Below are 17,485 nucleotides of genomic sequence, written 5' to 3'. Positions count from 1 at the left end.
AAATCGGCACATGATGTCTTTCCATACCATTGTTTCTACTTTTCTTGCTGTAATGGTGGCCAATGCCTCAACTTCAATCCATTTGGTGAAGTAGTCAGTAGCTACTATTAAAAATTTTCTCTGCCCTAGTGCTCGTGGGAACGGACCCAGAATATCCAAACCCCACTGGACGAATGGTATAGGCTGGAACGCAGGCTGTAGCTGAGATATCGGGGCGAATTGGATTGGGGCATGCTGCTGGCATTTGTCACACGATTTAACTTTCTTTAACGCGTTTGATCGTAGCATGGGCCAAAAGAAACTGGCCCTCAAAACTTTTGTTGCTAGGGCTCTTGCTCCCAAATGTTCCCCACATACTCTGCTATAGGTGTCTGCCAGAGTATATTCGGCCTCTTGGGGGACCAAACACTTGAGAAAGGGTGTAGTGTAAGCTCGCTTATATAATACCTCGTCTATAATGGTAAACCTTACAGCCCGTATCTTAAGTCTTCTTGCTTTTTATGGATCATCAGGTAATTCATTGCTGGTTAGGTAACGGTAGAAAGGCGTTTGCCAGTCTATTCCTGCTTCAACACATGATACTTTTTTTTCCTCAATGCTCGGTTGATGAAGCACCTCAACAAATACTACTCGTCCTGTCGTTTCTTTAAAGGATGCTAGTTTAGACAAAGCATCAGCATGTCCGTTGAGCGATCTATTTATTTGTGTTAACTGAAAACTCTGAAATGTCTGTGTCAGGTCTTTTATCTTGCGCAAGTATTGTGCCATTATTTGCTCTTTGGTTTCATACTATCCATGAAATTGTTATACAATCAATTGAGAATCACCCTCATTCCTACAGTCAATGCTTCATATTTGGCCACATTGTTAGTACTTGGAAAAGCAAATCGCAGAGAATACTCTAATGTTTCTCCCTCGGGGGTACAAGTACTATCCAGGGTCGCTTCCTTGCAAGCTAGATGCTCCATCCGCAAACAATAACCACTATGTCTGTTCATTTTCTCCCATTTTACTGGAGTGTGTACATTCCATAATAAAATCAGCCAATACCTGCCCCTTTATAGCTTGCTGGGATTGATACTGGATATTATATTCACTCAACTCAATGGACCATTTGGTAAGACGACCGGAACATTCAGGCTTTTGCAAAATACTCCGTAATGGTTGGTCTGTAAGTACAATGATTGAATGAGCCTGGAAGTACGGCCTTAATTTTTTGGAGACGTTTAACAGAGCTAACGCCATCTTTTCAGCCAAGGGGTAACATGTCTCTGGGCCTTATAACATCTTGCTAACATAGTATATTGGCCAATCTATATGTCCCTCTTTCCTAATCAATACTGCATTTATTGCTTCATCACCTATCCCCAGGTATAAGTACAATGTCTCTTCAGTTTCTAGTCGTGTCAATAGGGGAATTCTTTCAAGTATTCTTTTAATGCTTCAAATGACTTTTGGCATTGTTCTGTCCACTCAAATTTTTTCCCAGCCCTCAATGTTCGTAAAAATGAGAGCTCTATTTCAGCTGACTCAGAGAGAAAATGCTCGAGAGCTGCCATCCATCCTATCAATCGCTGAACTTTCTTGGTTGATGTTGGCGGTTCCATATCCACTATCGCTTGAATTTTCTCGGGGTTTGCCTCGATCCCTTTTTTGTGTGATTATGTATCCTAAGAATTTTTCAAACTGCACTCCAAAGGCACACTTTGTTGGAATTAGTCACATTTTGTATTGTCTAAAGACTCTGAGCACCTGTGCTAGCTTTTCTACATGTGATTCATCCTCCCGAATTTTCACAATCATGTTGTCAACGTATGCTCCCATTGTGTCACCCAACAATTCCTTAAAGACTTTATTCACCATGCGTTAATAAGTGACCCAGTGTTCTTGAGCCCAAAGGGCATGACTTGGTAACAATGTCTTTTTTTCAGTGATAAAGGACGTTTTCTCCTGGTTTGGAGAATATATCATTATTTGGTGATACCTCAAGAAAGCATCCAAAAAACTTAGAAACTGGTACCTAGACGTTTCATCTACGAGATGGTTGATCCGAGGTAGTGGGTATGAGTCTTTGGGGCATGCTTTGTTGAGATTGGTGTAGTCCACACACACGCGCCATTTTCCATTGGGCTTCAGGACCATAACAACATTGGCTAACCATTCAGGATACAATACTTCTCGAATGAAGCCTGCCCTTAGCAATTTATCAATTTCCTCTTCCAATGCTTGTAGCCTATTAGGGACAATGTTTCACTTCTTCTGTTTGACTGGCTTGAACTGGGGATCTACATTCAAATGGTGACATATCACTTCTGGACTGATTCCTGGCATGTCTTTTGGTTTCCAAGCAAATACGTCTGAATTTTCTCGTAGGCATTTCACAATCTCTTCTTTTATATGTTCCGAAAGTTGTGAGCCAACATATGCTAATTTCTCAGAATCCATTTCACTCAGATGCACTGCCTCTAATTCTTCAACGAGTTAAGGTTTGCGAGTGACTCTTTCTTCTAAGGATTTATGTATAGCCTTCTCTGCAATAGATAAGGTTTCCTCAGTTCTCTTTCCTTTTGTAGATGACATATAACAGGTTCGTGCCTTCTTTTGGTCTCCTCGAACCTGTCCAACTTTGGTGGGCGTAGGGAAGTTCATCAATAAGTAGCATGAGGACACCATGGCCCTCAGATCATTGAGTAGTGGGCGGCCCAAAATCATGTTGTATGCCACCGAGGAGGTTTTAACCACCATAAAATTCGCTTGTCGAGTCACGATTTGGGGGTCCGCACCCAACATGATGGGTAACTGAATAGATCCTATAACTGGGACTGCTTCCCCAGTGAAGCTGTACAGGGGTAAGGACACTTTTCTTAATCGATCAGGAGATAAATGCATCTGCTCAAAACAATTCCGGTAAATCAAATTGACATAATTGCCATTGTCTACCAGAATTCTACTGATGGGGTGTTTGGCCACGACTGCTGAAATAACCATTGGATCATCATGCGGAAGTATTATATCACCTCGATCGGCAGGAACAAATGTAATTGGCTCTTCATCATCTCTAACTTCCATCACTGAATTAACTTGGTAGGCTTGACGGGCATATGTCTTTCGGGAGGCTGATGTGTCCCCACCTAGGGTTTCCCTTCTTGAAATAACGTGAATGGCTTGTTGAGTTGGCTCATTGTCTAAATGAGGATCTTGCCTACGATCTCTTCCTCTCTCTTGCTGCCTTGGGTTTTGTCTTTCATGCCCATCACACTTGTCTTCCCTTTGTCGGGGTTCCCGGCCTTCTTCTCTTTCATTTCTCACATATCTTTGTAGGTGCCCCTCTCGAATGAGCATTTCGATCTGATTCTTCAATTCTCTACAATGATCTGTGGAATGTTCCCGAGTCTGATGGTATCTACAATACTCCTCTTGATTTTTTCCCATGGGTCTATTAACTCTGCGGGGTAGTTTAAGGAGTCCCTCCCCCTCTACTGCTGCTAATATAGCTGACTGTGGTTGCAAAAGTCGGGTATAATGATTAAACTGAGGTTTAGGTGCATCTACTCTCCTAACCCTTTCCTGTCGTCGTATAGACTCTTCTTCCCCTTCACAATCTTTTCTCTTTCGTTTTCTGTCTTCATTCCCCCCCCCCCCCACATTCCTCATGATCTCGGTGTGGAGGATATACCTGTTTGCCCTAACAAACAAATCGACCGGGGATGTTGGAGGGTCTAAGGAAAGTGACTCTTGGAGAGAGGCGAGATGTGTCCCTTGAAGCATAGCAGACATTGCTATTTGGGCTGGCAGATCAGGAACTTCAAGAGTGGAATTACGAAATCTGTCCACAAATTGACGTAAGGATTCTTTGTTCCCCTATCGTATGCTAAGCAAGTATGTGGCGTCCTTTTTCCTTCGACTATTAATCACAAAGGTCTTGATAAATTATGTTCTAAGTTGCCCAAATGATGAAATGGAGGTTTCCGACAGGCTGTTAAACCATGTTCGAGCGTGTCCCGATAGAGTTAAGGAAAAGACCCGGCACATTATGTTGTCGTTGCATCTATGCAATATCATCAGTGACTCATAATTTTGAACATGATCATACGGATCGTCTTTCTTGAGTAGGGGGTGATTTGCGGCATTTTGAATTTTTGGGGCAAAGGCCTCTCCAATATATCTGCAGTAAAGGGGCATTTTCTACGTTGGTGCTCTTCCGTTGCGGGGATTAACTTTTTCCGCTCAAGCACTTCTTCCACTACTCTTTTCATATCATCACGCATGCTAGCTGCTGTTTGGTTATAATGTCTTATTGGCGTGCTGACCACTGTCTCATGATACCTCCGCCTTTGGGGGCTTCTGGCCCTGTTTTCCATTCTTGGGTTTTCATTTCTTCCTTGGTGGTGGTGATCTGGGCCTATCCTTCCATCGAGGAGTAGATTGGGAATGAGAATCGGGAGTGACCTCCTGATAAGAATCAACTCCACCCTTGGGTTGAGGCTCAGGCGATGGCATAAACTTTTTCAACGTATCGGGCAACGTCCCTCTAGGCATCATTCCTTGGAGTATGCCAGCCATGTCTCGAAGTGCCTGCATACCCTCAATATGTTGCTGTCTCAATTCTTTGTACTCTTCCCAAGGGACCGTGCGCGGTGGCTATCTTCAAGTTCTTGCATGATCAGCGGGAAGAGATCCCGCGCTGACATTCAGTGGAGGTGGGACTGATTAGTTCCCACTTACTGGCCTGGGGAAATGGGTCGATCACCTCCTTGGTGTTAAATATCATGAGGGGGCGGAGGTGCTACTTGTGGGTGAGAATTTGGAATAATGGGAGGCGTTCCCTGTTGTTGAGAATTCCGTGGTGATAGGCGTGTTTCTACGCTTTGAGAGAGAGTTCGTCGGTGTCCACGGGTGTTTGCCATTCTTAAATTGGCTTTTTGTCTTGCGTTTTCCATAGACGACGCCAATTGTTATTGTTAAAATACAACAATCTATTTTTAATTATGGGCAGATGTAAAAGTCTTAGGAGTCGTGCCTTCAATGATGAGAATCTTGGCGAACAAGAGAATCTGACGAGCAACTGGATCCGGTAGTCAAGCGGATCTGGTGATCCACAGAGCTAATGGTCTGGTAGGGTTGATGATCTGGCGGGCTGATGACTTGGTTAGGCTGATGATCCTTTGGATTTGGTAGATCTGGTAATCCGGTGGGTTTGATGATCAAGTGGCCCAAGATAACTGAGTGACCCAAGATAACCGAGTGGCCTTAGATAACCGAGTGGCCTTGAATAACCGAGTGGCCTACAAAACGAGAGCACCATTAGGATGCAGGTGGGGGTTCCCACGCAAACCCTCCGATGCTTAAGTTAGATTTTGAGAAAAAGTGCAAAATTGTACTTGAGTAGCTTAAGAGTGCATATCTTGTGAGGAAGGCATGGTCTTTTATTTATAGCGGAGGGTGATGGGGGCCATGCGACAATCACGGTGAGAGATTCTCGGCCCGTTTCGAAGATTCCGTAGCCCATTTCGAGGGTTTCAAAACCCATTCGGCTAGGAGTACGGTGACGGGAGGAGGCCCACTCGGTCATCTCCGAGTGGGCCATGAAAATGGACGGGCTGGGGAGTCACTCGGCATAACCGAGTGACCCCTCACTCGGTTAAGCCCCGAGGAGGACCCCTCGATTATGCCGAGCTGGGGCACCCACTCGGCATAATTGACAGCATAACCGAGTGGCCCCTACTCAGTTATGCCGAGTAGGTCTTCTTCTTCTTCCACATGGTGCTTTGCTCTCTCTTTCTTCAGCCATATTGGGGCTCACCTTTGATAAAGTGTTGGCTTAATTTTTCCTAATACATTAATTGCTTTGCTTTTTTAGCCGTGCGAGTCGGGTGAACGAGCATACAGAATTGGAAAAATTTAGCGCGCTTCTTGCCATATTTTTACTTATCTTCGGAAGACCATTGTGCATGTTTGCTATTTGTTTTCTGCATTCATTTGAAAGTTTCGATGCTTTTTCGTCTTTTGAGCCCCTATAAATAGGGTTTAAGGTATTCATTTATCCCACATAAGGGTTGGTCGTGGGTGTCTTAAGAGTTCAAGGTCTCTCAGGTCTTGTCACATTTCCAGCCCATTGTGCGAGGCATTTGGCCACTTGGTTATGACCGAGTGGCCTTTTTTGTGTGGTCGAGGCCCACTCGGTCATGACCGAGTAGGCATGATCGAGTGGCGTCTTCATCTGCTCCCAGTCGCTTATTGCTTCCTTACACTACTTTGCTCTTCTTCGTCTTGTAATGATGTTTTTACTTTGTCTGCAGGTATTTGTTTGCTGTGATCATCCATCTTTGTCCACTTCTTCAACATAACAAGGTAACGCTCTCAAGTCTTTTCAGTATGTCGAGGAGAAGACCGGTATCACACCCTGCCCTATGCACATTCCTGTTGATACAAGCTCTCAGCTCCGTTACGAGGATTTCGAAAAGGTTTACGATGTCACTCATTCGAGGTATATGGTGAGGTATCCTCGCCTTGATGAACCGGACCCCTCCTAAGTGGATGAAGGCTCCCTTGGTATTCATTTTGCTTCGTTTGAGGTGGGACTCCAGTTTCCACTTCCGCATTTTGCCATGGGGTGGTTGAGTCATTACAAGATTGTTCCTGCTCAGCTTCATCCTAATGGTTGGGCCCAGTTGGTCGGTTTCTCTGTACTTTGTCATCATCAGAATGTAGTCCCTTCCTTGATGGTTTTCAGTTGTTTCTATTGGTTACGAAAGGCTAGTAAAGACCGTCATCTCTACACGCTCCAAAAGGTATCTAGCTTTGAGCTATTTAGTGCCCTTCCTAACAAGATTAACCGATTCGAAGAACGATGGTTGGTAATAGAGCCTCCACCCGATTGGGATGCTCTCATGCATTGGAATCATCATGATGCCAGCCAAGGGTTTCCTCCTTGCAAAGACGTTTGGGGCATATATCGTCGTCTTGTGGGGATGTTAACGACGTAAGGTCCCGTTCATTTGCTAAGCCTCTTGAATTTAGAAAATTTCGGGGTCGCGGGTTGGGGGGTTGTAATGCCAACTACTCCTCCATCTTCTACTCTGTCCAACCGATGAATGGAAGGAGTTGAGGAGGAGATGGAAATGCCTAGGGTATCTTCATATCCTCATCTCGATCCTCAGGAGGAAATCACTCCTGGGGGGGGGGGGTAGATTATTTTTTGCTATTGCCTTCATTGTTCCATTATTGCATTACTTTCTATACTAAATGCTTTATATTTATTTTTGCAGAGATGGTTGGATTAGACAGACTGGTGGAATTGCGCAGACATCATCGTGAGGAAGAGGCACGCATTGCGGCAACGACTGGGGTTTCTACTTGTGTTGCCGAGGGATCTACCAATTCTCGTCCTCCTCGGTCATGCAGACCTGCCAGAGTTTCTCCTATTGGGTGGAAAGGCGTTGTTGCCCGAGAGGTGACCATTTGAGTGTAGAAGTTCCTTCTTCTATGGAAAGCCCAGCATCGATCACTCTCTCTCGTGAAGAGACCATTGACGTTCCATCTCCGGCTCCCAGTTCTCGAGGGGGGCGAAGTTCATCTTCTCAATTTGCTGGAGACATAGCCTGGGTGGAAGAAGAGTGTCGTCGCCCTGTGATTCCCAACAGGAAGGACCGCCGTGGTCTTGAGGGCGAGAAATCAATGAAACTTCCTCCTATACTTCCCGTTCCCGGCGAGGTGAGACATACTATGATTCTTGGGGATGGTACGAAGCTTAGCGGTCGGGACTTTCAAGTTTCCCCTGGGGTACTAGAGACAAACTCTGTTTTCAAACCTGGGATTGGTGCCCGTCTCATTTATTCCACCATTCTCCCTCAAGATGAACGGCGATTTATTGGCAGTAACCATGCCCAGGCTAGGGATGAAGCGGAGCAGTTCCTAGTGCAAAGGATTCAAGGAATCGTTGATTCCAATGCCAGGGAAAGGGCATATCGTGAGCAAGTAGACGCATAGATGTCAGAATGGAGGAATCGCCAATCCACTTGGAACGAAGAACGCCAAGAGCTAAAGTGCTACGCTCGCTGGGCGAAAGCCGAGAAGAGAAATGTAGAGGTAGAGATTGAGAGCATGCGTGCTTAGCTGTCCGAGGTCGCTGTTGGTACCTCGGGCCTAAGCTAGAGGCTGAAGAGCGAAAGAACGTTGGGTTGATGACGAAGCATGAAACACTTCTACAAGAACACTCTCAACGCTTGGCGGAATTGAAAATAAGTTGTAGGGATGCCCGTGCCATTCGAGTTGATGCGGTGAACGAATATCGTCTTTCGACCGACTGTCAAGATAGGAAAGGGAGGTATGCTTCAGGTTTTTTGAAGTATAGATTTTATCTGGCCCGCACCTATCTAGAATCTCAGCATCCGGGAGAGACATTTCCAGAACTTCTGTTTACTCCCGAAGTTGAGGAATCTACTCAGGTGGACTGGCGTCAGTATGAGTCGAATGCTCCTATGAGTCCTTCTTTTTACTAGAATTCTTTTATGGTGGATGACTTGAAGAATCTGACGGGCCCATGGAATCTGTTTCCTTTCAACCGTGGGGGAGAAGGCGTGGTATGAGGAAAGTGGAGTCCCACCTCAAACGAAGCAAAATGAATACCAAGGGAGTCTTCATCCACTTGGGCGGGGTCCGGTTTATCAAGGCGAGGATACCTCACCATATACCCCGAAAGAGTGACATCGTAAACCTTTTCGAAATCCCCGTAACGGAGCCGAGAGCTTGAATCAACAGGAATGTGCGTGGGGCAAGGGGTGATGCCGGTCTTTTTCTCGACATACTGAAAAGACTTGAGAGCGTTACGTTGTTATGTTGAAGAGGTGGAAAAAGACGGATGATCACAACAAACAAATACCTGTAGACAAAGTAAAAACATCAGTACAAGACGAAGAAGAGCAAAGCAATGTAAGGAAGCAATAAGCGATCGGGAGCAGATGAAGACGCCACCCGGTCATGACCGAGTGGGCCTCGGCCACACAAAGAAGGCCACGCGGTCATCACTGAGTGGCCCCTTAGTAGCACCATTATAGCCACTCGGTCATGACCGAGTGGCTAAATGCCTCGCGTAATGGGCTGGAAATGTGACGAGGCTTGAAAATACGCCGAGACCTGAGAGAGCTTGAACTCGGAAGACACCCATGACAGCCCTTATGTGGGACAATTGAATACCTTGAACCCTATTTATAGGGGCCCAAAAGACGAAAAAACATCGAAACTTTCAGATGAATGCAGAAAATAAAGAGCAAACATGCACAAATAGTCTTCCGAAGATAAGTAAAAATATGGCAAGAAGTGCGCTAAATTTTTTCGATACTGTATGCTGTTTCACCCGACTCCCTCAGCTAAAAAAAAGGGAGCAATTGATGTACCAGAAAAAATTAAGCCAATACCTAATCAAAGGTGGGCCCCAATATGGCTGAAAAAAGAGAGAGCAAAGCACCATGTGGAAGAAGAAGAAGACCCACTCGGCATAACCGAGTGGGGGGCCACTCAGTTATGCTGAGTGGGTGCCCCAGCTCAGCATAACCGAGGGGTCCCTATCGGGGCATAACTGAGTGAGGGGTCACTCGGTTATGCTGAGGGGTGCCCCAGTCGGGGCATAACCGAGTGAGGGGTCACTTGGTTATGCCGAGTGACTCCCCAGCCCAGCTATTTTCATAGCCCACTCGGAGATGACCAAGTGGGCCTCTTCTCGTCACCGTACTCCTAGCTGAATGGGTTTTGAAACCCTCAAAATGGGCTGCGGAATCTTCGAAACGGGCCAAGAATCTCTCGCCGTGATTGTCGCGTGGCCTCACCCTCCACTATAAATAAGAGACCATGCCTTTCTCACAAGGTGCGCACTCTTGAGCTACTCAAGTACAATTTCGCACTTTTTCTCTTGATCTAACTTAAACATTGGAAGGTTTGTACAGGGACCCCCACCCGTGTCCTAACGATGCTCTCGTTTTGTGGGCCACTCGGTTATGGAAGGCCACTCGGTTATCCAAGGCAACTCGGTTATCTTGGGTCACTCGATTATCTTGGGCCACCTGATCATCAGACCCATCGGATCACTAGATTTACCAGATCCAACGGATCATCAGCCCAACCAAGTCATCACCATATTCGTTTGACTACCAAATCTAGTTGCTCGTCAGATTCTCTTGTTCGCCAAGATTCTCATAATTAAAGGCACGACTCCTAAGACTTTTATATCTGTCCACAATTAAAAATAGATTGTTGTATTTTGAAAACAATAATTGGCGTCGTCTGTGGCCACTCGGTTATCTAAGGCCACTCGGTTATCCAAGGCCACTCGGTTATCCAAGGCCACTCGATTATCTAAGGCCACTCGGTTATCAAGGGTCACTCGATTATCTTTCTCGAGATCTAACTTAAGCATCGGAGGGTTTGTGCGGGGACCCCTACTCGCGTCCTAACGGTGCTCTCGTTTTGTAGGCCACTCGGTTATCTAAGGTCACTTAGTTATCCAACGCCACTTGGTTATCAAGGGTTACTCGGTTATCTTGGGTCTCTCGGTTATCTTGGGCCACCGGATCACCAGATCCAACGGATCATCAGCCCAACCAAGTCATCAGCCCGCTAGATCATCAGCCTTACCAGACTATCAGCTCTGTTGGATCACCAGATCCACTTAACTGTCGAATCCAATTGCTCGTCAGAATCTCTTGTTCGCCAATATTCTCATCATTGAAGGCACAACTCCAAGACTTTTATATCTGCCCATAATTAAAAATAGATTGTTGTATTTTGGCAACAAGAAATCAAAATTTATACATGTAAGAAATATCAAATCTTGCATGACTGTAGACCCTAGTCAAGAAGTGTGTCATTCTTAAGGAAATATAGGGTAAATCAAAACCCTATTAAGATTTTTGAATAAAATACTTCCAAGTATTTAAGAAAAATGATTAAGGATAAATATCACCTAACTTATAGAAAGAATAGCCAACATAAATGGTTTAATTAGGCAAAATTTTGGAAAATTTTCAGACTTTGAAGTCTAATTTCAAGGGCCTATTTCGGGCTCATATCTCAATCAAATATCATGAATCATATATCAAATCAAAGACTCAGATCTTTAGTTTCTGAAACAACTGTATCCAGAATTGGAAATAATCGTAAGGAGATATCCCACAAAGACCGAAACAAGGCAGAATTTGTTATAGCAAAATTTTAGAATTTTAGATAGAATTTAACAAGTTTATTATAGGTTCAAATCATAACAAAAAATTTTAAATCTTATATAAAATCGAAGCCTATGATGTCTAGTTTATAGAGAAACAAACAAATCCCAAATTGAATATAATCAAAGAGCATTATACCTCAAAAATCGAAGTAAGGACAAATTATTCGAAAATAGAGCACAAAATTTTCAGATTTCAGGCAAGAATTAACAAGGCTGTTGTAGGCTCAAAATGCAACAAAAAATTCCAATATATATATATATAAAACAAAGTTTATCGAGTCTAGTTTACATAAAAACAAACGGATCTTGAATTGGATATAACCACAGAAAGTTATTCCCTAAAGATCAAAGCAATGTCAGATTACTCAAAAGTAATAAAATTTTCAGATCTTAGCAGGGATTTACAGGGGTATCATGGGCTCAAATTTTAATCAAAAAATTCAATTTTTAAGTCTAAAATGAAGCTTAAGATGTCTAGTTTACAACCCAACAAACGAATCTCAATTTGTATATAAACATAAGGATTTATAGGCCAAAGAACACAACATGGTCAGTGAATCTGAAATTAAGGACAAAAACTTAAAATTGAAGGGAAAAAGCCTTCTAGAATGGAAAGAAGATTGAAGAACTTGCACAATTATAATGAGAAGAATATGATTTTGCACATCAAATAATAAGGAAGAGAACTTGCCTTAGAAGATGAAATCCAAAGAAGATCTTGATGAAGCTTTTGAAAATCCCTTTGCTTGAAACTCCAATGAAGGTTAATAATGGAGGAAGAAGAAGAAAGAAAGAGAAGAAGAAGAAGAAGACAATTGGGAGAGGAAAAAGGGTGCAAGAAAGTAAGAAAGAGCAAATGGGGGAGGAGTTGTCTCCCAACTCTCTCCAATCCAACCCCTCTTTTGGCTTCCCTAATTTGCCCTTTACATAATACACACATAATTCAAATATCTTTTGCATTTTATGTCATTTTATCATTTTCTTAATCTTTTTTCCTTTTTAATTAAGATACCATTCTCTATGCCCATGGCCCAGCCCAAATCCAAATATATGGCCCAATCCAACTAAGGGCCAATGGACTTTTCTTGAAATTTAGATTCAACCCAATTCATTTACACTTAAAATTTAAAAATTTATCAATGGCCTAATTCAAATAAGGCCCAAACTCATTTAGCCCACAACTTTGAGACTTTTCTACACATTTCATTTATACTCACAAGACATTGATCCACTTACATTTATTTTTTTACAAAATATTATCTTCATTAATTTGCCCTATTACCAAATATTTTCATGTCCTCTTATGTCATTTTACTTTTCTTTTAATTTTAAATTTAAATTATCCTTTTGTAAATGGGCTCAAGCCCAAACCCTTTCATCATTCACATATAATTTAAGCCCAACTCATTTAATTAGAGCCAACATCTCATAAAATTCAAAAGACTTATTTTCAACTTGGCCTAACACTTAAGGCCCAAAAGATCTATTTTTTTTCATTTAGTCCAACCCATTTCATTTAAAATCAATTATGGGCTCCATCTATACATGGTTAGGCCCAGTCCATTAAATAGTTTCATTTAAATTCTATCTACCGTTTGCCATGGACTTTCTCACATTGGCCCAAATCAAGGTTCATTAAATTCTCAATCTATTTTATTTAATTTTAAAATAATGTCATTATATATATACACTAAAATGAAATAAATATCAATAATGACATAGATCCAATAACGAGTCGTTACAGTTTCTCCCTCTTAAAAGAATTTGGTCCCCCAAATTCTGTAACATCCCGTTCGAGTGATAGGAAGGACCGGAACAACTTACCCTGATGGGCCTACACGAACTTCCCAGGGGGGTCACCCATCCCTGGATTACCCAAGGTCAAGCACGCTTAACTTGGGAGTTCTTTGCCAACATTCAGCCCAAAAGGTATCCAGCTGGTGTTGTTTCCTTTCTTACATTATCCTCGATATATATTAACTTCTCTGGGCTCTCGGGGTATTACATTCTCCCCCCCTTAAGCACATGACGTCCTCGTCATGCGACCTTACAACCGGTCCCAGATCTCTCTCCCCTTGCATGGCCGATGTGGGATTCGCCTAAGGTGCCTACACGCACCCCCCATAGGGGCCTCACACCCCCCTCGGGACTCAGCCTCCTCGCTGAGGTTTGCCCCACCACCGCGCTCAGAGGCTCGGGGGTCGGCTCTGATACCATTTGTAACATCCCGTTCGAGTGATAGGAAGGACCAGAACAACTTACCCTGATGGGCCTGCACGAACTTCCCAGGGGGGTCACCCATCCCTGGATTACCCCAGGTCAAGCACGCTTAACTTGGGAGTTCTTTGCCAACATTCAGCCCAAAAGGTATCCAGCTGGTGTTGTTTCCTTTCTTACACTATCCTCGATATATATTAACTTCTCTGGGCTCTCGGGGTATTACAAATTCATACCTAATCACGCAAACAACTAGGGAAAGAGACACATCATCTCATCCTCAAGCTCCCAAGTAGCCTCGTCTGGAGAGTGACACTGTCACTAGACTTTCACAAACAAGATCGTCCTGTTTCTTAATACTTTCTCCCTCCGCTCTAGTATACTGACTAACATTTCCTCATAAGAAACATCATCTCCGACCTCTATGGTCTGATAATCAATAATATGTTGGGGATTCGACGCATACTTTCTCAACATAGACATGTAGAAAGACGTTATGAACACCGGATAACTAAGGTGGCGAAGCCAACCTGTATGCCAAAGTCTTAACTCGCTCCAAAATTTCAAACGGTCCAATATAACGGAGACTAAGGTTTCTCGAAACTCCAAATCGATGTACACCCTCCATGGGCATTACCCTCAGCCATACATGATTGCCCACATCAAATTATGGTGCATGATAAGGAGTTGCCAGAAATTTGATAGTATTGGACATAAAAGATTTTGATCTTATTTTGGGCATGGATTGGCTATTTCAACATTATGCCAAGGTTGATTGTCGGCAGAAGGTAATTCATTTTGAGTTGCTCAACAACTGGTTATAGTGTATCGAGGCATCAAGCTTATGAGCTCCACACCCATGATTTTTGTAACAAAGGCAGAGAGGTTGGTGCGACACGAATGCAAGGCATATATGGATTTTGTGACGACAGATCAGGAGAATAAGACAGAGTTTTCAAACATTCCAATAGTTCTAGAATTTCCAGATGTGTTTCTTGAAGAATTGTCAGGATTGCCACCGCCGAGGGAGATTGAATTTCCTATAGAGTTGGTGTTAGGTGCGCAACCTATTTCCAAGGCCCCTTATAGAATGACGGCTAATGAATTAAAGGAACTGAATGTGCAGTTGCAAGAACTGATTGAGAAGGGATTCATCCGCCCGAATGCCTCACCTTGGGGTGCTCTAGTATTGTTTGTGAGGAATAAAGATGGATCCATGAGACTATGCATCGACTATCGGCAGTTAAATCAGGTGACATTGAAGAATAAATATCCTTTCCCACGTGTTGATGATTCGTTAGACCAACTCCGGGGAGCCTCAATGTTTTTGAAGATTGATTTGAAATTAGGGTATCATCAAGTGAGATTTAGAGAAGAAGATGTGCAGAAGACATCATTTTGCACCCGGTATGACCATTATGAGTTTGTGGTCATGCCCTTCGGGTTGACGAACGCCCCAACAGTCTTCATGGATTTGATGAATAGAGTATTTAGGAAATACTTGGAGTGTTTTGTTATTGTGTTCATCGATTATATTCCCATTTATTCGTCGAGCTTGGAAGAATATGATACCCATCTCAGGGCAGCTTTGCAGAGGCTTAGAGAAAAAGAATTATATGCAAAATTCAGTAAGTGTGATTTTTGGCAGCGAAATGTGGGACATGTGTCTGGCGAGGGTATTACAATGGATCTTGAAAAAGTGAAGGCAATAGTTGATTAGCCAAGGCCGACGATAGTTTTGGTGGGATGGTTTGAAAAGAGATATGGTAAATTATGTTTCTTAATGTGTAGTGTGTCAGCAAATTAAGGCGGAACATCAGAGACTAGCTAGTCTCCTACAATCGTTATCTATTCTAGAGTGGAAGTGAGATAATATATCCATGAACTTTGTGACGGGTTTGCCTAGGACAGCAAAGGGGCACGATGCCATATGGGTAATAGTTGACATGTTAACTAAATTAGCCCACTGCTTGCTGATAAAGAAGACTTACCTTCTGAACCGCTTGGCGAAGATATACATTAAGGAAATTGTGAGACTACATAGTATTCCATCTAGTATTGTGTTAGATCGGGATCCTTGTTTCACTTCATATTTTTGGGAGGCTCTACATGTTACTTTGGGCGCTAAGTTAAGATTCAGTACTGTATTTCATCTATAGACTGATGGGTAGATTGAGAGGACAATCTGGACACTAGAGGATATGCGTATTGGATTTTCATGGCGGGGACGATTATTTATTGTTAGTGAAATTTGCCTACAATAATAGTCATCACGCGAGTATTGGGATGCCACCTTATGAGGCTTTATATGGCAAGCCGTGTAGATCGTCCATTTGTTAGGAAGAATTGAGAGATAGAGCATTGTTGGGACCCGAGGTCATTGAACAGATGATAGAAAAGATTCTAACTATAAAAGCTCAAATGAAAACAATTCAAGCTAAACAAAAGAGTTATGTTGACAAGAGACGACGTGACTTGGAATTTGATGTGGGCAATCATGTATGGTTGATGGTAATGCCCATGAATGGCGTGTGTCGATTTGGAGTTTCGGGGAAGCTTAGTCCTCATTATATTGGACTGTTTGAAATTTTAGAGCGAGTTGAGATTTTAGCATATAAGTTGGCTTTGCCACCTCAATTATCCGTTGTTCACAACGTCTTCCACGTGTCTATGTTGAGGAAGTATGTATTGGATCCCCAACATATTATCGATTATCATACCATAGAAGTCAGAGATGATGTTTCTTATGAGGAAATGCCAGTTAGTATACTGGAGCGGAGGGAGAAAGTATTGAGAAATAGGACGATCCCGTTTGTGAAAGTCCAGTGGTAATGTCACTTTCCAGACAAGACTACTTGGGAGCTTGAAGATGAGATGAGACGTCTCTTTCCCCAATTGGTTACGTGACCAGATATAAATTTGGGGGACCAAATTCTTTTAAGAGGGGAGAAACTGTAACGACCCGTTATCGGATCTATGCCATTATTGTTATTTATTTCATTTTAGTGTATATATATAATGACATTTTTTAAAATTAAATAAAATGAATTGAGGGTTTAATGAAGCTAGATTTGGGCCAATGTGAGAAAGTCTATGGCAAATAGTAGTTAGAATTTAAATGAAACCATTTTAATGGATTGAGTCTAAATATGTATAGATTGAGTCCATAGTTGATTTTATTTTAAATGAAGTGGGTTGGACCAAGTAAATAAAATAGATCTTTTGGGCCTTAATTATTGGGCCAAGTTGAAAATAAGCCTTTTTAGTTTTATGAGATGTTGGGCCTAATTAAATGAGTTGGGCTTAAATTATATCTGAAGGATGAATGGATTTGAGATTGAGCCCATTTGCAAAAGGATGATTCAAATTTAAAATGAAAGTAAAATGATATAAGAGGGCATGGAAATATATATGTTGGTAATGGGGCAAATTAATAAAGATAATATTTTGTGAAAAAATAAATGTAAGTGGATTAATGTTTTTGTGAGTATAAATGAAATGGGTGAAAAAGTTTCAAAATTATAGGCTAAATGGGTTTAGGCCTTATTTGAATTTGGCCATTAATAAATTTTTAAATTTTAAGTGTAAATGAATTGCGTTGAGTCCAAATTTCAAGAAAAGTCCATTGAGTCTTAGTTGGATTGGGCCATATATTTGGACTTGGGCTGGGCATGGGCATAGAGAATGGTATCTTAATTAAAAAAGGAAAAGATTAAAAAAATGATAAAATGACCTAAAAGGTAAGAGATATTTGAATTATGTGTGTGTTATGTGAATGATAAATTAGGGAAGCCAAAAGAGGGGTTGGATTGGAGAGAGTTAAGAGACAACTCCTCCCTCATTTCCTCCTTCTTTTCCTCTTTCTTGCACCCTTTCCCTTCTCCCGATTGTCTTCTTCTTCTTTCTTCTTCTTCCTCCATTATTAACCTTCATTGGAGTTTCAAACAAAGGGATTTTCAAGAGCTTCATCAAGTTCTTCTTTGGGTTTCATCTTCTAAGGAAAGTTGTCTTCCTTATTATTTCATATGCAAGATCTTATTCTTCTTCTCA

The 17,485-nt window shown here is 42.3% G+C and overlaps 2 protein-coding genes across 2 annotated transcripts; one reads left to right on the top strand and one right to left on the bottom strand.

Annotated features, from left to right (window-relative positions):
* Window positions 1-2,481: 2,481 nt before the first annotated feature.
* On the bottom strand, window positions 2,482-3,432 carry LOC127794803 (uncharacterized). Its single transcript, XM_052326056.1, has one exon. The coding sequence runs from the start codon at window positions 3,430-3,432 to the stop codon at window positions 2,482-2,484; it is 951 nt and encodes a 316-aa protein (XP_052182016.1).
* Window positions 3,433-15,823: 12,391 nt separating this feature from the next.
* LOC127794802 (uncharacterized) lies at window positions 15,824-16,267 on the top strand. The gene has a single exon (XM_052326055.1). The coding sequence runs from the start codon at window positions 15,824-15,826 to the stop codon at window positions 16,265-16,267; it is 444 nt and encodes a 147-aa protein (XP_052182015.1).
* Window positions 16,268-17,485: the final 1,218 nt, after the last annotated feature.

Source organism: Diospyros lotus, chromosome 2 (genome assembly GCF_014633365.1).
Source record: "Diospyros lotus cultivar Yz01 chromosome 2, ASM1463336v1, whole genome shotgun sequence".
NCBI classification, from domain to species: domain Eukaryota; kingdom Viridiplantae; phylum Streptophyta; class Magnoliopsida; order Ericales; family Ebenaceae; genus Diospyros; species Diospyros lotus.
The sequence above is the reverse complement of the archived record's forward strand: the minus strand, read 5'-3'. Positions and strand labels throughout refer to the sequence as shown.